Source organism: Cicer arietinum, chromosome 1, assembly GCF_000331145.2.
Source record: "Cicer arietinum cultivar CDC Frontier isolate Library 1 chromosome 1, Cicar.CDCFrontier_v2.0, whole genome shotgun sequence".
In the NCBI taxonomy this organism is placed as follows: Eukaryota; Viridiplantae; Streptophyta; class Magnoliopsida; order Fabales; family Fabaceae; genus Cicer; species Cicer arietinum.
In genome coordinates this window covers 3,354,589-3,380,967 of record NC_021160.2, presented here as the reverse complement: position 1 = coordinate 3,380,967, position 26,379 = coordinate 3,354,589, and the positions used below count along the sequence as shown (strand labels likewise).

Here is a 26,379-nt window from a genome sequence, read left to right as displayed (position 1 = left end):
TTTCTTTTGATATCATATTTACAAAAATTATATAAGTTGATTTATTATTTTTTTAAGCTACATCGAAATATAGTCTTGTTTTGTTAAGAAGTTTTTTTTTTAATATATTTTACAATACATCAATTTTGTCTAAAAAAATGGTAGTTTATTCTAAAATACACATCAACGCATAAAAAATATATACATATATAATATAATATAGGTTTAATTATTCTATAAATCTCTGAACTATTTTAGAATTTTTAAATACTTAAACTAAAAAATGTTGTAATAAGTCCTAAACTAATATAACTTTTTCAATTAAGTTATAGTTATAGTTATATTTCTAAATTCAATAACAATTATTTAAAAATTAAGTGAATGACATATCACACATAACAATGTTAAGTGCGTTAAGTAATGATAAATTAACGAAAGGATCTAATATAAAAAGTTATATTAGTTCAAGGACTTGATTATACCTCTTTTTTAGTTTAATGAGCTATTTAAAAGTTGTTCAAGGATTCGGAGAGTAGTTAATCCTATAATATAATATAATATATAACATCCTCGCCGATTCTTAGACTAAAAATGGCCAAACTATATTCTTGTCTCTCTATTCTCTCTGTCTCACTGTTTTACTTCTCCACTTTCTTAGTAGCTTTGAGTAGTCACAAAAACATCACTACCGATGAATTTTCGCTTCTTGCATTGAAATCCTCAATTACCTTAGACCCTTATCATATTCTTAGTAATTGGTCAATCTCTTCTTCTTCATGCAATTGGGTTGGTGTCACTTGTGATGAACATCATGGTAGAGTAAATGCATTGAATCTTAGTAACATGGGACTTGAAGGTACTATTTCTCCTCAACTAGGGAATCTTTCTTTCCTTGTTGTTCTTGATTTACATGCCAATAATTTTCATGGTGAGTTGCCACGAGAGTTACTTCAATTGCATAGACTCAAGTTTTTGAACTTGAGCTACAATGATTTTGTTGGAGAAATTCCTTCAAGGATAGGGGATTTATCAAAACTTCAACATTTGGATATTGGTCATAATAATATTGTTGGATTTATTCCTCAATCAATATCCAATTTGTCAATATTAGAGTACCTAGATTGGAGTTCAAATTTAATCAAAGGAACCATCCCACATGTTATTGGTCAACTTCATCAATTGAGGATTTTGGATATTAGAAATAACAAGCTGTCTGGAATCATACCAAAAACAATTTCCAACATGTCTTCACTTGAAGAAATTCATTTATCTAATAACTCCTTATCAGGTATGATATACTCACAAGTCACACCATTACATGGAATACATATATTTTATTGAACATTGAATAGGAGTATAAATATAAAATAAGTAATTAATATAATCTTAAAATGTGACTTAATTTATAATAAGGACAAAAAAAATCTAAAAACATTATCTTATATAAAAAGTAAGCATATGAATTAATTATGTGTATGTTGAACTATAGGAGAAATTCCGAAAGAAATTGGTGGTCTTACACAATTGAGAATAGCGAACCTTGAATATAATATGCTATTTGGCAACATATCATCAATGTTCAACAACTCATCGTTGCAAGTAATAGATGTTGGTTTTAATAATCTGTCTGGCATTCTTCCATCAAATGTTTGTGAAGGGCTTCCAAATCTTAGATTTCTCTATCTTTTTGCTAATGATCTTTCTGGTCGGATACCAACTGTTTGGCGTAATTGTAAAGAGTTGGAAGATTTAGAACTATCTTCCAATAATTTTGACAAAGGACCATTGCCAGCTGATATTGGTAACTTGACTAAGCTTCAGTATTTGTATCTTTATGGCAACAACTTGGAAGGTAAGACACTGAGTGTTTTTTAATTCTTCATCCAAATCTACTATTTTAGGTTATAATATAAGCCAAATACATCAATTTTATTGATTCAATTGTAGGTAGTATTAGTTACGTGTTAGAACATTTATAATTAATATTTTCACCATAAAATTAAATGTATCAATTTTTTTAGGACAATTTTTATCATAATTTTTTTTTACAGCTTTTTTTAACAAGTTCTATTATTGTGGGGCAAAGAAAATACTATCATATATTATCTTACATTACATATATATATATATATATATACAGGTGAAATTCCATTTTCCCTCTTCAATATCTCATCTTTGATAGTGGTCGACCTTGACAAAAACAATTTGAATGGAAGTCTCCCACAAGAGATGTGTCATCAACTTCCTCAACTTGCAATATTTTCTGTACATGCTAATCATTTTGAAGGAATCATTCCACGATCCATTGGCAACTGCACATTACAATATTTAAGTTTAACGGATAACTTTTTTACAGGTATATACTCAAATTTCTATCATCATTATATTTAGCTAAAAATTTACATACATTCACCTCAACTACTATTTGATATCTGAGTATAAAATGTGAAATAAAGATGTTTCAGATCACTAAAGTAATAGATAAAATGTTGTACTAAAAAAATTATAATAAATAAAATGAAGAGTTAGACTAATAATATTCGAGTTCAAATAATTAATCAACTTTAATTAAAATCGAATCATTCAGAAAAGCAAAAACAATTTGATTTTAATTAAAGAATAATTTTTTGACTAGATTTTATGTACCTTTCTAACAAACTCTCGATTACAATAGCCTTTCATGCCATGTAACAATAATAGAATAAATATTTGTCAATCATACCTAAAAAATACAAGACAAATTTTTTATGACCGGTGTATATTAAAAAACACGGGACACATATTTATCATTGATAAATATTAAAAAGCACAACAACAAAAAAATTCTACTGATACATAAAAAACACGAGACATATATTTATATATGATATATAAAAAACACGACACAAATATTTATCATTAATAATATACGAGATATTTACAATTTATTAATTATAATATTTATTGTATTTTTCATCAAATATATTTTGTTTGAAAATGAAAAAAAAAATAAAGTATTATAATTTATGTTCAATTTCAATTTTATTTATTTATTATTAATTATAATAAATTAAATTATTCATTTATAATATAAATAAGAGATTATTTTTTTAATTGATTTTTTTTTTATGTATTATCGAAAAGAAAATTACACCCATGACGTATAAAACACGGGTACTTTACTAGTTTTTTTAATAAAAGAAATTAGTAAACGTTGGGTTGTCTCATACACCACTTGCAATATCAACACCACTTGCAAGAGTGGGAGCCACCACCATACGCCGATTCCGCTTTGTTCTATTTGATTGATAACCCCATTGTTTGAGATTTTGGAGATTTTTGTTTTGAATTTTGCAGAGTCCAATGCTTACAGATTTTGCAAAAATTAGTTTAATTACTGATTTACTCTCTTGATATAGAATTGATCTTCTATTTTAAAAGTCAACATCTTTTATCTCTTTTTCAAATTTTTAAATTAAAAAATAAATATATTTTAAATGATTTGACATTTAATTTTACGATATAAAATTATTTATATTTATTAATTATTTATATATTATTAATTAAATTGAAAATATAAAAAAAATTAAATTTTTACAGTGTTTTATTTCAATTTCATTGACGTTAATCATTCTACATGATCTTATTATATGTGACGTTATTTAAAATATTTCACGTCATTTTTTTAGTTAAAAAATCAAATTAATAAATCAAAATTGTCGATTTTTAAAATAAAAGTATCAATTTTATGATTTAATAAAAATAGGAAAACTAATATTACAATTGTGCTAAAAAAATTCTAGTCAAGTTTGTAGCGTCATCAATTTATATATACTTTAGCTAAAAATTATATTTATGGACAAAATTAAAATTGTTTTGAAGTTGTAATGTTAAATTAAAACAATTTTTTAAATTATGTTTATGGACAAAATTAAAATTATTTTGAAGTTGTAATGTTAAATGAAGACAATTTTTTAAAAAGACTAAAATTAAAGTGAAATTTAATTGCAGAAACATGCTGTGTATTTAAATTCAATTTATATATATTTGAAATTCTATTTAAAATATTTTTAGAATTTGTAAAGATATTATTTCAAAAAAAAATTATATTATTTAAATTTTTTTATTTAAAAGATACGATAAATATTCCAGTAAGTAACTCAACCTAAAAAGTTCAGAATAAAAGTTCCTTATACATGATATGATGGCTACAAAGGCGATAGCTTAATTAAGGCCCTCAAGGGTGTAGCATTTAATTTAACCGTTCAATTAAATAAGTGTACATGATCTAATTAGTTTTAACCACATCGGATTTAAGTTCTCTCTCACTCTCCCTCTACTTCTTGCACATTTATTTTTCTTTCACGGTTCTTCATTTGTGTCTCTTCCTCCCATTATCTCTTCGAATTTAGAGTAGTTATAAAATTCACCAACACTGACTCTTCTCACAATAAATGATGGAATCAATTCCTTTTAATTTCGTGTAAAGGCTATCCATTGGTATTTTCCAAATCTTTATAATAGTTCTACTTGCCTCCCAAAAAAATTCTAAATCCGAAGCCATCAAAATAAATATCTATCTATTTATAAAAGTGGTTCACCCGTGAAAGATTTAATTAAACTGGAGATTAATCTATACATTACGCGTTATAATTTAATATATTAGTGAATATAAAATAATAATAAAATATAATTTAAAAATCATGTTAATTTTAGGTTCGATACCAAATGAGATTAGCTATCTCGACCAACTTGAAGTTCTACAACTGGGAAATAACAGGTTGAGTGGACCTATTCCTTCAAAACTCTTCAACATTTCAACATTGGAATACTTGCTTCTTCAACTAAATTCTTTCTCAGGCATTCTTCCATCAAATATGGGATCTGGCCTTCCTAACCTTCAAGAACTACACTTGTATGCAAACAACTTTGTTGGAAGAATTCCAAATACTATATCCAATGCTTCAAATCTTGTTAAATTTGACTTGAGTGAGAATGAATTTAGTGGGATTATACCAAATTCTTTTGGAGATTTAAGATTCCTCATGTTACTCAACGTAGCTGGAAATAATTTGACAACAGATGATTCTCTTGAAATCAACTTCTTTACTTCACTGACAAGTTGCAGATATCTCATATATCTTCAAGTATCAGAGAATAGTTTACTATCAAAACTGCCCAACTCCATTGGAAACTTAACAATAGGACACTTTTGGGCGGATTCTTGTGGAATTAAGGGCAATATTCCACTACAAATTGGAAACATGAGCAGCCTGGTTCGGTTATCTCTGAGTATGAATAATTTAAATGGATCAATCCCTAGCACGATCAAAGGGTTACATAAACTTCAGTCTTTAAATCTTAGCTACAATGCATTGCAGGGATCCATTGTTAATGAGGTTTGTGAAATTAGGAATTTGAATGAATTGGATTTAACAAACAATATGTTTTCAGGAGTGTTGCCAACATGTTTGGGAAATATGACTTCTATTAGAAAGTTTGACATAGGATCTAATAGGTTAACCTCTAGGATACCTTTATCCTTTTGGTATCTCAAAGATATTTTAGAGGTAAACTTATCTTCTAATGCTTTCATTGGAAATATTCCACCTGAGATTAAGAATTTGAGAGCTCTTGTACTATTAGATTTGTCAAGAAATCAAATTTCAAGCAACATTCCTTCAGCCATAAGTTTCTTGACAACTTTAGAAACTCTCTCCTTAGCAAATAACAAATTGAAAGGAACTATCCCAACATCAATTGGTGAAATGGTAAGCTTGAGCTTCTTGGACTTATCTCAAAATCTTATAACAGGTGTCATTCCAAAATCCTTAGAGTCACTTTCTTATCTTAAATACATAAATTTTTCATACAATAGATTGCAAGGAGAGATTCCTGATGGAGGACCTTTCAGAAAATTTGCAGCTCAATCATTCTTGCATAATGAAGCACTTTGTGGCAATCCTCGCTTGCAAGTACCTCCATGTGATAAACAAATTAGAAAAAAGTCAAGGACAAAGATGTTATTAATCAAATGCATAGTTCCAATAATTGTGTTAGTCATTTTGGTTGTTGCATGCACAACAGTTTGGCTGCATAAAAGGAAAAAAGTTGAAAGTCCACTTGAAAATGGTTCAACTAATTTAGGGGTTCCAAAAAGGATTTCTTATTATGAACTTGTCCAAGCAACTAATGGATTTGATGAGAGTAATTTACTAGGAAAGGGAAGCTTTGGATCTGTGTATCAAGGGGTGCTTTTGAGTGGGGAAACAGTTGCAATTAAAGTAATTGATTTAAACTCCGAAGCAACATCAAAGAGTTTCGATGCAGAATGCAATGCAATGCGCAATCTTCGACATCGAAATCTTGTTCAGATTATCAATAGTTGTTCAAATGCTGATTTCAAATCTCTAGTGATGGAGTTTATGTCAAATGGAAGTGTGGAGAAATGGTTATATTCTTATAACTATTGTTTAGATTTCTTGCAAAGGTTGAATATAATGATAGATGTGGCATCTGCATTGGAGTATCTTCATCATGGTTCTTCAATACCAGTTGTTCATTGTGATTTGAAGCCTAGTAATGTGTTACTTGATGAAGACATGGTTGCACATGTCACTGATTTTGGCATTTCTAAACTCTTGGATGAAGGACAGTCTAAAACTCATACTAAGACTTTGGCTACTCTTGGCTATGTTGCACCAGGTCATTTATTCTCTTTTATCTCCTTTCATTTTCAATTTCTACATTTTAGTAGTTCTTAATATAGTCATTTTTATTATGCTTGAGAATATTTGATTTGATAATTAGTAAACTAATATTAAATTGCAGAGTATGGTTCTAAGGGTATAGTTTCTATTAAAGGAGATGTGTATAGTTATGGGATTATGCTTATGGAGATGTTCACAAGAAAGAGGCCAACAGATGAAATGTTTGCAGAAGAATTAACTTTGAAAACTTGGATTAGTGAATCAATGCCAAATTCAGTTATGGAAGTTGTGGATTCAAATTTAGTCCAACAACATGGAAAAAGAATTGACGAAATTGTGTCTCATATATCATCAATTTTGGCTTTGAGCTTGAGTTGTTGCGCAGATTCACCTGAAGCGCGAACTAACATGAAAGATGTTACGGCATCATTGATCAAAATCAAGACCTTATTCGTCTAATGATAAAGGAAATGATAATATCAAAATATCCTTGTGAATTTGTGATTAGCAGTAGCACATGAGCCTGTATTTTGAAACCTCCCTTGTCCTTTAACTTCCCTATGGTGTTTGAATCTGATTGTAATATAAAATAATAAATAAGTAATTCTTATTCTCTCCAACCTTATATATTGTACTTCTTTAATTTTCTTCTTTTCATAATTATTATGAATTAATTTGTTATGGAACATCTTATATAACATATAAGTCATGTTGTTGGAAGAACTTCTTTATTTTACTGTTAAATTTATTTAAATGACTCAGTTGTTTAGTAATAGAGTTTATGAGTTTGTTAATGTAAGTTGTTGTTTTGGTATTTTCTGAGCAGACTTGGTGGCTTTTGACATGGATCTTGTTCTTTTTCATGTATGGACACAATAAAATTTAATTTCACATCACACTCAATTTTAACCATATTAATTTCATATCACAGTTACAAAGCTTACGAGAACATACATGTAGCCAATCAACATTGACTAAACTTGAGAATAATTAAAACCAAACTATACTATTTGCATTGTAATTTGAAAATTCACAGGTAAGATCTAACTCCACCAAATTTAAAATATGTTATCTATTTGTTTTTTCAAAATAAAAAACCAGATACAATATTTACCTTAGACCAACATATACACATATTCCAAAAAATGGAAGCAAACTTCACATCTTCAGGGCACACACCCTGAGAAGAATTATCACCCTATATTCCCACTAAAACTTTATGATGTGTCACTCTGTTTATGCCAAGAACCACTCATTCACTCAATATATTAGTAGCTAGGTATATGAAGAATTGAAAAGGGAAGAATTATAGTGTTTGATTCCCAAGCTAGAACATATTTACACGAAAAAACCATGGCAGAACAAAAGCTATTACCAGGCACACCATCAAGAAATTACAAAACGGCTGTCGTCGCCACCATCCACCAAACCTGGGGGGTGAGTTAATGTTGTTGTCCATGAATCTTCTATCATTCCACTCTTCCATAAATCCAGTATTAGCAACACTCGAAACATTTTTTGCAGTCTCACCACATATTTCGCATAATCTGTTGTTAAAAAATGTCGTTAATGAATAATCTATTTGATAACAGATTATAACACAAAGCTACTCACTTGATATGTGACCATTTTCAAAATTTGGAACTTAGCAACATAACGAACATAAGAGAAAGGAAACTCGTGATTATTCAATGAAAAACTAATTTATATGCGATACAAGAATTAAGCCACACAATAATTAGTTTATAGTAGACTTGACATGGAAGCAATTTCTGTATTTAGCCTTAACCAAAAGAACCGATATGGAACAAAGGAACCTCAGGATTGTTAAGTAAAAATTAGTACACATTTCAGTCATGGGAAAAAAGGGAATGAAGAAGATTGTTAATTATCTATTGTATCTATAAAAGCTTTGCTTTTTTAAACAAAAAATCAAGTATATACTTAGTATTCCGAGGGATCCAGATTCTCTGACTGCAAGGAATCCAAATCCACTTTCCAAGTCATGGCCCATATATCATATGAATAGATCCAAAATAATCTTTCCTAGGACAACCACAAGAGCATGTTTTCAAATAATATATGGACAAACATGAACATGGCAATTAAATGCAATAGTTTGCTAGATGCCAAACTGGAATATGATGGCATGATGTCATGGATGTAAATTAACAGCTCACACACACCAGAACCAATTTTCTAATAATGTTTGTCTAATCCATAATCCTACACCCTGAAAAGGGAAACCCAATTGGGTGTCCAGATACATTTTCCAACTATCCTTGCATAGAATCATATTAAGTATAGGAACTATAATTAGTCTGATGGCTACTAAATACAAGTTAGAGCTATATCTAAGAGCAGTAATGACGATAGAAGTTCTCCAACTAACGAACCTACCAGTCGAAAGCCAGTAAAAATGAGCAATACTAACCAATTCATTAATGATAATGGTAACAAACTCAATTGCAGAAGCTGAGTATCTAATTAAGGAAAAACTCAAGCATAATTAAGTAACAATAACTGACGAATCCCTACAGCCTTAGCACTTCAAAAACAAGTTGACAACATCAGAAATGTAATCATTGTAATCCAAAACCTCAAAAAACATGTCAATCTTATCGTTGATCTATATAAATCAAAATCAAACTGAAATTTGGCCAGAACATATACCTGTTTCCCTTGAGCTTAAACCACATCTCAGCACAATGAACGTGTGCAATGCCAAGCTCGTCTTTACACGCACAACCAAGTTGAATAAAATCTCCACTTGTATCACTAGCATTTCCGACTGTTGTTGCATCGGACGCCTGCACAGAAGTCAGTTGACAAATCCTACAAATCCTTTCACCTTGTGAATTCTCGTAAAACCCTTTGTGGCTGCTGCACTTCATATCAATCACACATGAATCATTATCAGTTTCAGACACCCCTTTTGGTTCTTTCATGGAAACCAAGCTAAGCCCTCCTGATTCATCAACTTTTTCTTCCAATTTCCTATCCTCTCCATTGATATACTCGCTCAGAACAGACTCTATTACAACCACCGTCTCAACCACTTCCTCATTAACCAAACTGCTTGAACTATAACTAGTTCCTTGATCAACCTCATGCAATACATCACATATATTTTCTTCGTCACACTTTTCTTGATCCTTAACTTCCTCACACTCCTCCTTTAACTCCTTATTGGATCCTAAATTGATTGAATCCTTACCCATCTCTCTTGAAGTTCCAACTTCTCCAACCCCTTCAACGAAATCACTTAAATTCTCATTCATCACTTCATGAACAGAATCAAATACCTCAACACTACCTTTGCCCCCATCTCGACCCATTGCAATTTTTTTCAACTCTCAAACCTTAAAGAAACTCCTAACCACACATACATGCCACAGTACAAAACCCACTAAAGAATTAAGAAAAAATAAATAAACTTTTTTTAATAATTACAGAGAACTATATAATGTGAACAAATGAAAATTGAAAATAAAAAATGATATAATTCAATAACCCCACTTGTTGATTTTGAGACAAAATCTCAGATAAATATTACAAAGTTTAAAATGCGAGAAGAAGAAAAAGTTAAAACTTAGGATGTCATGTCAGCTATGATACTGATGAAATGAATCTCCAAATGGTTAAAAATTGAAAATATTAATGTTAAAATGAAAACACAAAATTCTCCAAACAAGTTAAAACTATGTGGGTATGGTTGAATCCAACCGACGCCAGGTAAAACCTGCGTGGTTTAAGCTTCAATGGAGCTTGTGGAAGAAAATATTAATTAATTTGATTAAGAAAACATAGGAGAGGGGTTAGGTGAAGAAAGGAACTGTGAAAAACAGTAAAAAAATGGAGAGAAGGAGAATGAGTGCAATTGAATGATTTGAAGACATACGTTAGTGAAGAAAGCAAAGGATTATAATACAACCCTTTGTCTTGTCGTTATTGGACAGTTTATATATAACCTTTTTACGGAGAGTCCGAAATTATCAATTCAATATTTATATATCAAAATATATATTTTTAACATTAATGAAAGAATAGTACTACCTCTACCTCTCTTCATACACGTAGGGCTTCTAAATAAAATACCCATTGTCTTATCCGAGTAGATTGTTTGCTCACTTAAAAGGACATCCAACAAAATTTAAACAAAGGATATTAAATTTATATTAAAAAATTAGTGAACTCTATTAATTTGTTAATATTTACTTACTCATTTTTTATAAAATACTAATTTTTAAATTATTATAAAAATATTCTTAATTAAATGAAGAAGATTAAAAATAAATGATTTTTTCTCTTAATGATTATATTTAGGGAAGAAGTTAGCATTGCCTATTATTATTTTATAAAAAAGAAATTAGATTAAGAGAAACACGTCATTGTGAAAGGGCATATAGAACTACCAATATTAACGAGTATTTAAAATATAATTTATGCACAACACATAATATATCGATTGAATTTTTTGTGGAAGATCCTATTATTATCCTCTTTATCTTATACTAAATTATTTGAAGAAAAAATATTTTTTAAATTTTTTGTTATTTTAAAAGGTATTGCTTATTTTTATAATATTTTCTTTATTTATTAAAACACTTGTATTGCAGGCATGAATAATGATAATAATTACAAGTATTAAATGGATCGATCATTTTACCCATTGTTTTATCTTGAAAATTAATATATTAAAAAACAAAAGATGTATGGTCTTAAGCGACAGTTATATGAGACAACGAGGAAGTATGCTAATTTATCTGCCGAAGTTTCAAAATTTTGTGGTTGAATAATAATATCATCCGAAGCAAGAGCTTATTTGTGAGCAAGTGGATGCAAGTGTGCATGCGTGTCTACTTGTAACCATAACAGCCAACTATGTAAAGGTCACAACCTCCTATGGCTGTGGTGTAGTTTGAGAAATTTTCATGGACCATAAAAATTGTTTTTATTTTAAGGCGGTAACTAACAAGGATTTTATGTCTTTGGATTTTATGTAGCTTTTTTTAGTGACTTCTATAGTGTGACCTAGAAATATTATCTATTAATTTGTTTTCTTCTTCTTTTCTCATCTTATGTATCTTGTTAATTTGTGTGTTTGCTATTAATTTGGTTCTTGTATTTTTGTTAGAAGTACTCTTTTGCCTTATAATAAATCATTTATTTGAGCTAATACTTAAGAAATATATAAATAAAATAAAGAGAATAATGTATTTATTAAATTATTTTTGTTAATATATTTAGGTTTTATTAATTTTGACATTTTGAATTCGAATTTAAATTCTCGCAGTTGTAAAAATTAATTATAATAATATTTATTATTTCTTTAAAAATAAAAAAATAAAAACAAAAGTTTGATATTTTCACAATTACTATTAATATAAATTAAAATATAATAAACTAAAAGTGATGCATTTAATATTAATTAGGAGATATATTTTTTAAAAAGTAATTAATTATACATTGCAAAATGAAATGAACATTTATTTTAAGATGATTCTTTTTAAATAGATCACTCATTATCAAATAAAATCAATATTTATATCCAAAAAAATTCAAACTCCACATAAAATAAAAATAATGTCTAAACATTTTATATTATATTTGTACACATTGAGTTACTTAGTTAACATAAAAAATCTAATAATTTGTTTGTTGGCAATGCTATCTTTTGTCACTTTGTGGCCTTTGCTCTTTTGCTGTAGGATAGGCGAATGCCTATTTTATTTGTATACATCAAGTTTTAATTTTAAAACAGATTTTCAATCCAACTCATTCTTAACTAATGTGTTTGTTTTGAAATTAAGTTATGAATCCTTTAATTGGGACGTGAATAAGCTTACGTGAGTTCTACAACTTTATAATTAAAGAGATTGTACAAATAAATACGAGGAAAACTAGAATAAACTCTTTAACAAATACTTCACAATATACTTTATTTATTTAATTGATTAAAATTTATATAAATTTTATTAAAATATATAAATTTGATGAGATTCATTTATATTTTAATCAATAAAAACAGTGTGTTAAAAATGTATTTGTTTTAAAGTGTGTTATTAGTCTCTTTCAATAAAATATAAAACAAATTAATATTCCAAATCAAGATTAGTATTCCACGGCAGAAAAGGTGCAAAATTCTAAATGGTCCAATTGAAGTAAATGAATTTATTGTAGAATACAATACAAACTTAATTTTGCTAAAATATAAAAGATGAATCACTCTACAAATATGATATATGATAAAATACTCTACAAATATGATATATGATAAAATTTAAGTATTCAGAATACATATGTATATGAGATCAAAGTTACTTTATAAATATAAACTAAAATAAATATTGAAAATCTTAAAAAGAAAAATTCAATTTGTATGAAAGTCAATTATTTAAAAAAATGATTTAAAGAAATTATTTTAAATTAAAAAATAATCATAAATCACCGCTATATAATATAAAGAGATGAAGATAATTGATATGCGTTTATTATTATTTCTAACAAAAATACAACTTTAACTGTCTTTTAAATATCTACTTGATAGGGAGGGATGTAATATTTTTAGAAACATGTGAAATTAAAACTAACTCTCAATAGCTCATTAGACACTTTACATCTTTACCAAGTAAAAATTTGTTTCATCGCTACCCTATGTCTCATAGAGTCTCATCCCTAATAAAATTACAAATAAACCCTCGTAAAACATATATATTTATGTGAGTGTATTATAAATATGTTTTTGTGATTCTAAATATATAGCACTTCCTTGCACAATTATAGAAATTGTTATCTAAATATATTAAAAATATATTAAGATATTGACATCTTTCAATATATACTTTTCTATACATACGTGAAACAAATCTCTAACCAAATTGTCAAAAAGACAGATATTTAATTCAAATACAATTAGGGAAGACGTGATTTATTTGTATATAAAAAGAGTATTCAAGTGAATTTAGAAAAACGGTGCATGATGATTAACCAATGGTTCCCCCGGAAAAATCAATGCGTGAACAAAAATAATTATGACATATGGAAAAGTGGAGTGTACACATACAATGATTATTAGTGTTAGAAGGGCATGCACGTTTCCAGCTATTTATGATATCTAAAACATATTGGCTTGAGATTTGAAACCAAAAGGCAATGCCATGTGCTAGTTGAATAGTGTTCAATTATTATTACCAATATTATAAGTCATAGTGTTTCCTATCATGCACAAGCTCCGTTTTTCATGTGTCCAAAACTCGTACAAGTAAAATAGTCTTAAATCATGAAAAAGAAGTTTAAGAAATTGTTATGAAATTCTTTTGTCCAATTTGATAATAGATTTATGTTAGATTCATAAATTAGAAATAAACATTTAAAAGGGAAAAACAAATCATGATTATGTTCTATCTGAAAAAATGCCTAAATATTCTATTGAATATGTTATATTTAGAACTAAATATTCAGAACAAACCTAAAGGATAAAGGAAGGGAAAATAAAGGTATTCTTATATGTTATCTATATATTGATAAGATACAAAATTCATGTACATGTAGAGTTGAGAAGTTGGACAAGACTATAACTATTGTCACCTAGGTCCAGAAAGTTCAATGGCTTCAATAATAAAGGAAGGTTGTTCATGAACATCACTATAATTTTGAGAGAAACTGCAAGTCCTTTCATCATATAAGTTAGCCCCTCCTTGTGACTCTTCTGGCCTCAATGACAAACCAACAAGGCCTTCAAGAATCTTCAAAACTTCTGACATTTTTGGCCTCAAACTAGGAAGAGATTGAGTACATTGCAAAGATAACTCCACTGCTTTTTCTAACTCTACCGGATCGAAACATCCCTTTAGATCCCTATCAACTAACACTTCCAGCCGCTTTTCCTCAAATAAAGTTCTAGCCTGCAAGATTAACCGATTTAAGCAATTTACTCAAAAACCATGAATTTTCATGAAACTATATTTTGAGCAAGATGCACAGCAAGGGTAAAACAAGTGAATCTTCGATTTCGGCAAACTAGTCTTTATGCTATCTTAATTAAAAACCACAATATAGTTTAAGTCAAAGGTTATTACAGCCATCATGTAAAGGACCGGCCCAAACCATAGGCCACTAAAGCCCTTGCTTTAGGCCCCAAAAAAATAAATTAGAACAATATAAAGTTTAGAAACAACATTGTGGCTTGGTGGTATAGTTTTCTTCCTAAACTAGGATAAACTAGGTTCGATTTCACAAAATGTCATTTGTTAGTTTTTTGAACTGATTTTGTGCAGTACATTGAATACAAATATACAACAAAAATTGTAGGTATTGAACCCAAGTGTTGTCTCTTTTAATATACAGTCTTACCACTCCGCCAACGAAAATTTGAAAATATATATATATATATACCCGAAAAATTCATTTTCAAACTTTGTTTTAGGCTTCACTAACTCTTGGGCCGGCTCTGATGTAAAGATCAAAGGAACAAACAAAGGCATATGATATAGAAAGGTGAGCTTTCGAAAAAATTGAAAAGCTGCTTACCCAATCAAGAATCATTCCCTTTTGGACCTGAACGTTTCCAGCATCCAGTGCTTTTTGTCCTGTAATGAGCTCCAAAAGTAATATGCCAAATCCAAAAACATCTGTTTTTTCGGAAGACTGTCCGGTCGAAAGATATTCCGGGGCAATGTGTCCTACGGTACCCCGTACTGCTGTAGTTACATGTGAATCCCTTTGATCTAAGAGCTTAGCAAGACCAAAATCTCCCACCACAGCTTCAAAACTTTCATCTAACAAAATGTTCGCAGCCTTAACATCCCTGTGGATTATTTTAGGATTGCATTGTTCGTGCAAATACAGAAGCCCACGTGCAGCCCCAACAGCAATGTGCATTCGCCTATTCCAATCCAAACACGGCTTTCCACGGAAAGTCTCTGCTTAGGAATAGGAGAAAACAGAAAATCTGTTAAATTCTAGAGACAATATATCAATGTGGAGGGAAAAATGTATTTCATAAATAATCTGCATGTATTTTGGAGGTACCAAAAGATGTTTTCTTTAAAATAGATTACTAGATAAACATTTTAATAATTATTACAGATATATGCTTCCACTTGAAAGTGATGGACTTCACGGACAAATAATTATTTTACGTCATCCTCAAATAATAAATAGAATCACCAAATATCTTGATTTGAAAACACAGTTTTATTATAATTTCAAATGTAAGAAGGCGTGTTTGTTCTATAGTCGCATGTCGCAAAGGAAAGCATAGACATGAATAATACAAAACAAACCTCTCAAGCGATCAGCAACGCTGCCATTGGGCATGAAAGGATAAATGAGTAACCTTTCATCTGGTGTCATACAAAATCCATAAAGACGCAAGAGGTTACGATGTACAGCCAAGCCAATCATCTCAACCTCGGTTTGAAACTGCATTTCTCCGGTATAATTGGGATCTTTCAGCCTCTTAACTGCCACCAACATTTTGTTTGCAAGGCATCCTTTGTATACAACACCAAAACCACCTTGTCCTATAATATTTTTTGAACTGAAATTTCCAGTAGCAATTTGCAATTCACGGATGGAGAACCTCTTCAAATGACCAATACCAAATTCACAATCTTGCTCCACTTCAAATGTCAATAAGTACATGTTAGAATATGAGCATGTTTTGAAGGGAGGAAAAAGGTAATGAAGTTCATTTTAGGAAGTACCGTAGGATGAATAGAGGATGCGTGATTTGTACCAGTGCAACCAATAGACGAGCAGCACCACTGAAATTACAAATGAACAACTAAAACCAATAACAACCGAAAGCACCGTATGGCGATGACTGCTGACTGTCCGAGATGACCCTGTATCTGTAAGTGAACTATCTTTCATTGGTACTTCAACTTACTAATCTATTAGGGTTTTGATAGATGCAAGTTAATGTATATACCATTTACTGGCTTCGAAGCACCCATACAAATTTGTGAGGATGATGTACAGAGGAAGTTGTTTCCTGAAATACTACAAACAAAAAATAGTAAAATGTCAAGAACTGCAAGTTATTTTCTGATAAGAATGTTAGAATTCACATAGTAAATATGAGACCAACTCTTACACCATTAAAAAAACTTACCTATAACCTTTTGCTAAAATTTTTGGAGTAGGACCACTGAGATTGTTGAATGACAAATCCCTACAACATGTGAAAGGGCTATTAAACTAAATTTTTAGTATCTAAGAGGGAAATAAACAAAAACATAAAAGAACTGTGACAGAGCGTGCATACAAGAACGAAAGTCCTGTGAGATTAGCAACAAGTTGAGGGATCTGTCCAGACAGTTTATTTTTGCTAAGCCGCCTGAAATACTTGGCATGAATAAATTAGAAAGTAAACAGTTAGAGAAAGGCTAATGGGTTATAGCAAAAGAATCAGCGGCACAAAATCTATTTGTCAAGCCACACTCACAAGTAACTAAGATGAGTCAAAAAACCCAAAGAACTAGGAATGTTCCCAACAAGCTGGTTACCGGAAAGATCGAGGGTTTGAAGCTCTAACAGGTTTCCTATCTCAGCCGGGATAGGACCAGATAACCGATTGTTCTGCAATAACCTGAGATAGTACGATGGAAAAACTCAGTGATCAGAAAAGCTGGATAATGGGAATAAAGGTCAATTTAATTTTTGAGTTTATTGCATGTTCCTCCTAGCATCATATGATAGCTAATATAAAATCCTAGACAGCGATAAGTTATAACATTTGTCAGCATGAGATTTCAAGAATTTGTTGACATCTAAACATGAATTTGAAAAAACAATCTACTATATGAGTATTCAAAACAAGTAAAAGTATGAACTGTGTTTGTAAATATTGATGGTTCGCTAATAGTGATCAACGGGGCAGTCAAAACTCAAATAACACATTCTCCAACCTATATTCTGAGATATGCACTAATAGCATCACAAGATGAGTCAACATGGGAACTCGGTTGCACATTTCTTGGTCTTAACCCTCCACTTTTCAAGGGAAATGGATCCTAATAATCTGGAGTTCAGTCGGGAGGCAACTACAGTATGGTCAAGCATTGTTCCGGTTAGGATTCAAACTCAAGTTCTCCCGAGCAATTCGACTTTGAGCAATTCGACTTTAACTGAAGCTCATTAATCACTTGTCCAACAACGTAGTTACTCCCCTTACTCGGTTGCACATTTGAATAAATAAAACAGTTGTGTTTACACCAATTCTATATTCTTATAAGTAAGCTACAAAATGAGAAGTTTTTATTGGAAAAAAACATTTATTACAATCTGATACTAAGAAAAAACTTTCCAATGAAAACTTTCCACTTTTGCTAAGAAAACTGTAGATAAAATAAGTATAGATAGAGTTGTATAGAGCATTCAAGTTGCAACTCACAATGTTTGGAGGTGGCTCAAATTTCCAATTCCGGAGGAAATCGTTCCAGATAATCCAGCACTAGCCATTTCCCTGACAACCAGAATGCAAATCAATATCTTTACAGGTTGAAAAAGAAATGCCACTAAAAACACTAACACCTCAAATCTAACAATTGATAGTATCAGAAAAACAGTAGTCTTTCCTATAGATGACAATGGTAAAGTATAAAATTACATTCCTAATCCTCACAGCCAAAAAAGAAAGGAATAATTAAGCTCAAGTAAATAGAAACAAAGTATAAGAAAACACTTACAGAGAAATCACATAACCCTGAGCAGAACAAGCAACCATGTACCAAGTACAAGGGTCAACAGAATTAATATCCCAACCATCCATAACATGCAACCCGTCATTCATCTTACTCTTCATGGACATCAAAGCAGCCACTAAACAAACATGTATGAAACCAAGTTATTACTACAAACAACAAAAAGGAAAAGGAAGAAATGGTGGAAATTTCAAAACCTTCATAGTTAACACCCTTTGGAGAGAGAAGACTTTCAGTGCCCTCAACAACAATCATTGCCACCAAATGCAACAGCATAAAGGAAACAAACAAAGCAACCACTTTAACACCTTCCATGAAACAATAAAACTGGTTCAAGAAGTGGGAAACAAGAAAGATTATGAGCTTTTGGTAAAAGCTCATAAAAACGCAGAACCCCTTATCTTTGTGGGAAATTAATTTATTTTATTTGTTGCCTCGAGAGAAGGGAAGTTGAAAAGGACAAAGAAAAATAAAAAAAATAAAAAAGAAAATGAATTGAATTGAATTAGAGAGCTCGTGATTTGGGAACATGACATCGCATGGTTCAGTGGAAGTGTTCACGTGATTCTTATGATCTGGAACTGTCACTTAAAACTGTTGATTGTGAATGGACGGTGTAGATGCAGTTTGTTGTTTTTGTATTGCGAGTGTGGGTATGGTAGTGAACAGAACACTCGAGGCGCGAAATTTTATAATTTGGTCTTTGGACAATTTGGGAATTGCATGTCTCGGAGCTCGAGGAAGAAACTCTTCTTCAAACTCTTTTAGCTTTGACTATGGAATGCATAGTTAGTATTTAGTAATAGGGTAGAGTTGTAATCAGTCGCCTTTGGTAATCCTACCAAATTCGATTCAATTCTTAGTTTAATAAATACTTCACAAAATAAATACATATCATATTGGCATTAGAATAGAATATTGTGGTGATTGGATGCAACTCCAAGTCACACATTTTAATTTTCATTGCGTTAAGTACACCATTTTTAATGAAAATTTACTATTTTATTTTTTTACAATTTTTTATTTTAAATAATGTATATAGAACATTTGTTAGTATTTATTATTATTATTATATTAGACACAATGGAATAACATGAAAATTTCAGGAAAAAGGAGTTATATTACTGTATGCAAAAACAATTGAGGTATAGTGAAAATACAAAAGAGACTTCTAAATTTGTGTAATTATCAAATAATTATTCTGTCCTTCTCATTTTAAGTCTCTTTTAAATGTCTTATTTATCATTTTTTTTTGGGTGTTAAGTGTTAGATTATTTGTAAGTTTACATTACCAATACATTTTTACATTGAAAATTGGTATAAATGATCATTTTCTTAAATATGCATGTCATATGAGACACATAACATGAGGGATGAAACAGGTGAGTGTCACTTAATACTACTATTGATTAGAACATATTTAGAGTTCAACTGAAGTTGTAAAGTTATAGTTAAAAGATATAAAATTTAAGAATTTAACTAAATAGTAAAAAGAAAGGTGAAAGAGTTGAAAGTAGATAGTAGCATTGAAGAGAAACAGGTATCACATATTACATTTGACAAGGAAAGTAATTTCGTTTTGCAAATAAATAAATCAGGCACATATTAACATGGATAGAGTTGAGAAAACCAAACCCAACAACCAACATAGCCCATCAAAAGGACCCATCTTGTTTTTTTGGACCCACCATCCAGCTAAGGGCTTGGTTTTCCCCTCACAAAACCATTCTGACTAATTCAAGAACAACTATACCATGACATGTAGAAGTTTACAATAAACATTGAAAGGTAAAAGGCTATTCTTTTGAGGAAATAAAGATTCCCCAGAAGCAGCAATAGAGAGAGTCAAAAGGTATACACATATACTGAGGGATCAAGATCAACTGCAGCCATCCATCCAGCACCCCATGTCTCAGTCCAGGTTCAGCATATACTGGCAAGGCCACAGAACATGATATAACTTAGACAAAAATAATGGTGCCACTTTTGTTTTGACTTATCAACTAGTATACACTGTTCCCTATGCTTATCATCATCATCCAGCCGGTTGAACAAATTGTAGACCTATTTGCCGCTTTACGTGGTCGGGTATCAACTTATTAACAAGTTCTGGAGATGCTCCTGATAACTGTAAACAGGGAGAGTTGCATTATAGTTTACCATCATTTATGTTTAGCTAGGATTTTGATTGGGATCACAAAATGATAACATGGTGCGTAGATTTTTTTTTTCATCGCATAGCTGTGTAAGAACCAAAATGAATCTTGTCTATACTATAAATTTCATTTTTGGCTTTGAAACTGTGTACAGATAATTTAGTGCAGGAGCTAAAATCTGACCAAGAAAGATAATTTAAGGACTTACTTCCTGTTTGAAGTTGAAAAGAGGGGGAAATGGACGACCATTTGGCAGGCGAGCATTGGGTTCACGAAGTTCATCAAAGAAGGGATGTGCACATGCTTCAAGCTGCATAACAAAATAGGTTCACAAACTGCTAAGCTAGTTTTTCTATAAAAAAAATATTCATTGATTGATCAAATTCCACTCACCGCAGTGCAACGCAGACTTGGGGAGTACTGCAAAAGCCGAGAAGCAAGATCAATAGCTTCTGGAGGCATCTTTTTGTGGAAGATCTGAACAATTTAGAAGTTTGAGAATATATCAGTATGCAAGAATATCTTCCGGCAACTGAAACTTTGATCAACTGAAAAGTCAACAGCCAGAAAAGAGATAAAGATGCAGACCTTGTGCCATGGGTGTGCTTTTATTTGCGGAAACCTAAAGTCATTGTAATTGGGATTCATGCAGCGTACTTCCTCCCGGGTGGGTGTTCCGAGCACCTGTAACACAGAGTTCCAAAGATCTGATTAATCATAAGTTCATAACAGGCATGGCATGATTTAAAACTTGCTGACCCCAATTGCACCTTAATGATATGTACGAGCTGGTCCACCGCATTTTCACCAGGGAATAATGGCTGCAAAAGATCAAATTGTATAAGACAACATATCGGTAGCAAATACTAATAAAAATACATTCTTTTGAAGTACATTATGAAGACGACAATGAAAACAAACAAAAAATGACACAAACCTGGCCCAAAAGCAGTTCAGCAAGGACACAGCCAGCTGACCAAATGTCAATTGAAGTAGTATACTCTGTGGCACCAAATATAAGTTCTGGAGCTCGATAGAATCGTGAACATATATATGAGATATTAGCTTCGCCGTGGACCTAACCAGACGAAACACAAGGTCAGTACTACAAACATTCCATTGGGGAAAAAAGAGAAGTGAATTAAATCGGGAAAAATTATTCTGAATATAGTATGAACCCTCAATGAGTTGGATGCATACACAGCATGAAAAGACCATCATAAAACCATTATAATGGTGGTTTCCACAGAAGGTGCACACCAAAGAAAGAAAACAAAGCATATTAAAATAAGATGAGTAGGTAACATACCAGCATTTTTGCACTTCCAAAATCACAAAGCTTAACTTGATGTGTAAGAGGATCAACCTGGAGAATACAAAGAGTGACATCAGGCTAAAAGTAATTACTACTTTTGCAAAAGAATTCTGAGCAACAGCATATTAACAAACCAGTATATTTTGAGGCTTCAAATCTCGGTGGCAAACTCCAGGAACAGTGTGGATATAAGCCAACCCCCTGAATATCTGCATGCCCGCCACATTTTTATCAGGCAAAGAGTGAATAAATCAGATAAGTTTTTTATAATCAACCGAAAGTCGATGGCATACCTGGTACATATAAAGTTTTACATAGGTGATTGGTATTCTCTGACTAGCATTGTTATAGTGCTTTAAGACCCGATACATGGACTCTGGAACATATTCCATCACCAAATTCAGAAAAAGTTCATCTGTACTTGTAGTTGAAAAGAAACAATGCTTCAGAGTGACCACATTTGGATGATCCATCACACGCATCAACTGTAGCTCACGGTTCTTATATCTTCGGTCTTGTAAAACCTTCTTAATGGCCACTGCTTCCCCAGTTTCCAAGCATTTTGCCTACGCAAAAAAAAAAAAAATTCAGCATGTGGCAAAAAAAAAAACTAGGTGGAGAGAGAAACATTTATGAATCTATAGCACACCTGGAAAACAATTCCAAATGATCCAGTTCCTACAACACGCTCTGCCATGTAACTTATAGTCTACAAGAATCATTGTGCAAGATGTCAAACTAGCAATCCATGATAAATGTCAAATAGAATTGTTAACAACTCGGCAAATCACTCTAACTCAAAATTGTAATGTTATGAGTGGATCGGGATTTACAGAAGATAATACCTGTTTGGGCTCTCCATTTTTGCCTCCAATTGTTGTAGATATTATGTGACCCGTGAGAGAATCATTCCCATTGATAACCGAGGTAGACATCTCCTGTTGAAATTGTCACGTTTATCACATGGTATAAGGAACATTAGAATTCAGAATTTATCGCAAAATATCTATAAATGATTTAGTTTCAGAATGAAACTAAAAGTAGAAATAATATGATTAACCAATTGGTGAACATATATGAAATATAACAAGTAAAGACTACCATGAAGAACCAGATAAAAAATTAAACCATCACATATCAACAGCATACACAATAACCTCAAAAGGTAAGTTTCTGAACGATATAACATGAAGAAGAAGAAAAACTGGAAAGCAACACATGATGATGATGATGCAGAAATCCAATGAAGGAAATAAGCTGCTAGCAGCACTCAATCAAGAGGATAAACTTTTTATTGAAAAAATTGAAGTAAAAAATAAAGGGAACACAACAAATTATGTTGCTAAAATATATTAAAATTTTAAAGCAATGCAACAGCTAGCAACAGAAGACAACAATTAGAATAAAAATATGTTCATCAGAATCACAAATCAAAGTGATGAAGTACACAGAAAGCAAGCAAGATGCGGTGAATATCTAGAAAACAATCACATGTTCATGACAAACAAACAAAACAAACCGTTATAAGTCCAACTTCATATAAAAACCATGATCTGGTTATAACATAAGTGTCGGCAACAAAAAAAAATCTTCAAAAAGACACAAAACCCAGTTCAGAACTTCTGTCCAGAAAACTAAGAAAGAAACTTCGGAGAAAACCATAGATCAACTAAAAATAGAGCAAAATGGGTCTTCTATTTTAAGCTCAAAGACCAAATTTTTAGCAAGGAAGCGAATTTCCCCCAAAATAACAAACCCTAACTTTCCCTTAGTTAGCTGACAAAAAAAAAGATGAAAAATTAAACAAAAATCACACACCCCAGATCATTTTAGCTTCATACTCAAACAAAAATAACAAGACTTTTTAAATTATCACTCAGCTTTCTCACCAACCAAACAATTAAAACATCAAAAAAGTTAAAAAAAAAAAGTGATTTTTTTGCTAAGAAAAGTACCTTATCCTCAGCCATGAGGAAAGAAGGAGGAGAAGAAGAAAGAAGAAAAAGCTAAGAAAGGGTGAAGAAGAATAGGAAGAAGAAGAGAATGGTGAAAGAGAAAGTATGAAGGAAATGGAAGAGCCAGCAAGAGAAAGACAAGTCCATGTGATTACAGCTCTCCTTTTCCCTCTCTCCTTTCTTTTCTGTCTACCCTTTCTTTTATTTTATTTTCTTTTATTTTTCATTTTATTTTCTTTTGGACTTTTCCTATTTTCCTTGACCCACTTTGCAGATTAGGAAGACCTTGCTGTTAATTACAATCATTAGGGTGCTTAATTTAATGTGTCGGTCAAAAAAATTTGTCTTTCCAATTCATTTAATATTCATCCCAACTTGTGTTTTCAAATATTTGCTCCTATCAACTTTAGTTCTGTATGTATATATATATTAAAAAATAATATATTTAATTAAATCTAATTTTTATTTGTTCTTTATTTATTAAATAAAATTTAAATTCAACTAACTGTATATTTTATTTTTTGAAGGTACAAAAGAAGAAATATCTAAATTTTGATTTTAAAAAATAATTAAAATTTTTGAACAAAAGTAAAATACTTATATAATTAAATATCGAAAATAGAGGAAGTAAAAGAATGAAACTCTGTTTCAATAGCACATATCAACGATTTAAATTTAAAAAATTTATCTTGTGATTTATGCTGTCTACTATTTAAAATTTCGAATTCAAAGAAAACGAAATATAAATTTATTTGATTTAAATTTTAATTATGGTGTATCAACTTTTTAAAAAAAATATATTTATATTTCATTTTAAACAAAGTATTTAATAATTTTATACATGTTGAAAAAAAAAAAGATTTAATTTATATAAAGAGTAAATATAAATTTTTTTTTGTTTGTTTTATATGTAAGACCTCTTTATTAATACACTCGATCACATCTAACATATAGATTCTTGTGAATATTTGGAAAATAGAGTAACAAAGTGGCAAAATATGTGATTTGATAAATAGGTTTGAAGCCTATTTCAATTGTTCTCTTTTACTCACTAATTTTCTACTAACTCAATAAATTTATTCACAATAGAATCATAAAACATGTACTCAATTATAACTAAGTAATAGTTAATGAAGTGACATTGCTCACTCTTTGTAGCCACTTCAGATCTTTCATTTTTAAGAGCATGCAAAAATATTTTACATCTAAAAACATGCATGTAATTAATTACAAAAAATATTCTTACTTTATCAATCTTCTCGGATACTTCTTCAAGTGTTAAACCAAAAACTGTCTTGGTCATTAATAAAAGTTTTAAGGTAGGACAAATCTATTCAGAGGTTAGCACGGATAATAGCTTGCATTTAGTTTTAAAGTATAAATATTTTTAGTACTTGATACACTATTAAAAAAATTATACATAAAGAAAGTCTTTTATGTTATAGATTATGTCTCTGTTATATTTTTATTTTTTAAAAAATAAATATGTAAATATTGTTATTATCATCTTTAAATATACTAAAATTATAAAGATAAATTTAAATGTGCTTTTTATTAATCGTTTTAGACTTAAAATTTGTTTTTAATTAATTAACTTAATCTTCATTATTTATTAGTCACTTTAATTTATAAATTATTAGTAATAAATATATTTACAATTTTAATAAATTCAAAAATTATATTATTATTATTATTAATATATACATATAATATATATATATATATATATATATATATATATATATATATAATATCTCAAAATTTCACCTTCCATTTGTGGTTCCAGTTTGCCCTACCCCAACAGTTATTGTCTTCATACAACAGTAGAAATCAGAATGCACCAAAAATTATAAACATTTTTTATCTCATAATACATGCTCTCCTAAGAAAACTCTATTTTAGAAAGAGAACAAAAAACCTCAATTTATGCAACATGAACTAACTTACTCCAGGTATACATACAATCAAGACAGAATAGAATAGACCAATATATTTTGTTCTTGTGAAAATAAGATCACAAGGAACCAAAACTAGTAAAATTTTACAGCATATATATTGCCTTTATGCACAGTACTTCTCAAACTCTAAATATTTTAATTCAAAATTTTCTTACGAGCACCAATAGGCAATAGTATTCATAGATCAAAGTTTCAATTACACAACCACTTCCAATATGAAAACTGCAACTTTGACGTCAACGGAGAAAATAGTATTAACTTCAATTAAGCACCTAACGACTCTATCACTCCACGTAACTTCTAATAAATCTCACAAAGTCTTTGTTTAGACCATTGTAACGAGTATTTATTACAAAAAAGAACATTGTAACGAGTATATTAAGATATGGATCATTTTAATAAATATTAAAATATATTTGATTTTTTAAAGGAAGTAAACGTTTTTTTACAAAAACATATCATGTATTTGATAGAAAATATTTAATAGCGAGGTTTTTTAACTTAATTTTATATAAAAATTTAATTTTTTTCAGTAATTTGATATGATTTTTTATATTTTAAAATGTAAATAATATTGTTTTATTTTTTTTTTAAATTTAGCAAATTTATTACCATC

The 26,379-nt window shown here is 30.3% G+C and overlaps 4 protein-coding genes across 5 annotated transcripts; 1 reads left to right on the top strand and 3 right to left on the bottom strand.

Moving 5' to 3' along the window:
- Positions 1–489: 489 nt before the first annotated feature.
- LOC101514714 (uncharacterized) lies at positions 490–7,311 on the top strand. 2 transcript variants are annotated; one of them, XM_012716176.3, is made up of 5 exons: positions 490–1,267; positions 1,469–1,831; positions 2,120–2,335; positions 4,675–6,663; positions 6,790–7,311. In XM_012716176.3, exons 1-5 carry the CDS (start codon positions 571–573, stop codon positions 7,125–7,127), a joined length of 3,603 nt encoding a protein of 1,200 aa, XP_012571630.1. In that variant the 5' UTR covers positions 490–570; the 3' UTR covers positions 7,128–7,311. The 2 variants fall into 2 exon arrangements, with proteins under 2 accessions (XP_012571630.1, XP_073226066.1); XM_073369965.1 differs by lacking the exon at positions 1,469–1,831.
- Positions 7,312–7,705: 394 nt separating this feature from the next.
- LOC101509109 (uncharacterized) lies at positions 7,706–10,621 on the bottom strand. The gene is made up of 2 exons (XM_004485857.4): positions 9,342–10,621; positions 7,706–8,215 (listed from the first exon to the last, which is right to left on the bottom strand). The coding sequence occupies exons 1-2, from the start codon at positions 10,004–10,006 to the stop codon at positions 7,996–7,998; spliced, it is 885 nt and encodes a 294-aa protein (XP_004485914.1). The 5' UTR covers positions 10,007–10,621; the 3' UTR covers positions 7,706–7,995.
- A 3,535-nt stretch (positions 10,622–14,156) lies between these two features.
- LOC101508790 (probable LRR receptor-like serine/threonine-protein kinase At5g45780) lies at positions 14,157–19,219 on the bottom strand. The gene is made up of 11 exons (XM_004485856.4): positions 18,577–19,219; positions 18,365–18,497; positions 18,070–18,141; positions 17,122–17,265; positions 16,942–17,013; positions 16,789–16,848; positions 16,606–16,676; positions 16,379–16,525; positions 15,956–16,294; positions 15,201–15,592; positions 14,157–14,575 (listed from the first exon to the last, which is right to left on the bottom strand). Exons 1-11 carry the CDS (start codon positions 18,758–18,760, stop codon positions 14,255–14,257), a joined length of 1,935 nt encoding a protein of 644 aa, XP_004485913.1. The 5' UTR covers positions 18,761–19,219; the 3' UTR covers positions 14,157–14,254.
- Positions 19,220–19,883: 664 nt separating this feature from the next.
- Positions 19,884–23,995, bottom strand: LOC101508483 (shaggy-related protein kinase eta). Its single transcript, XM_004485855.4, has 12 exons — positions 23,806–23,995; positions 22,696–22,788; positions 22,500–22,559; positions 22,144–22,416; positions 21,985–22,059; positions 21,845–21,901; positions 21,473–21,613; positions 21,306–21,356; positions 21,124–21,219; positions 20,929–21,012; positions 20,744–20,845; positions 19,884–20,507 (listed from the first exon to the last, which is right to left on the bottom strand). Exons 1-12 carry the CDS (start codon positions 23,818–23,820, stop codon positions 20,415–20,417), a joined length of 1,140 nt encoding a protein of 379 aa, XP_004485912.1. The 5' UTR covers positions 23,821–23,995; the 3' UTR covers positions 19,884–20,414.
- Between the last annotated feature and the right edge of the window lie 2,384 nt (positions 23,996–26,379).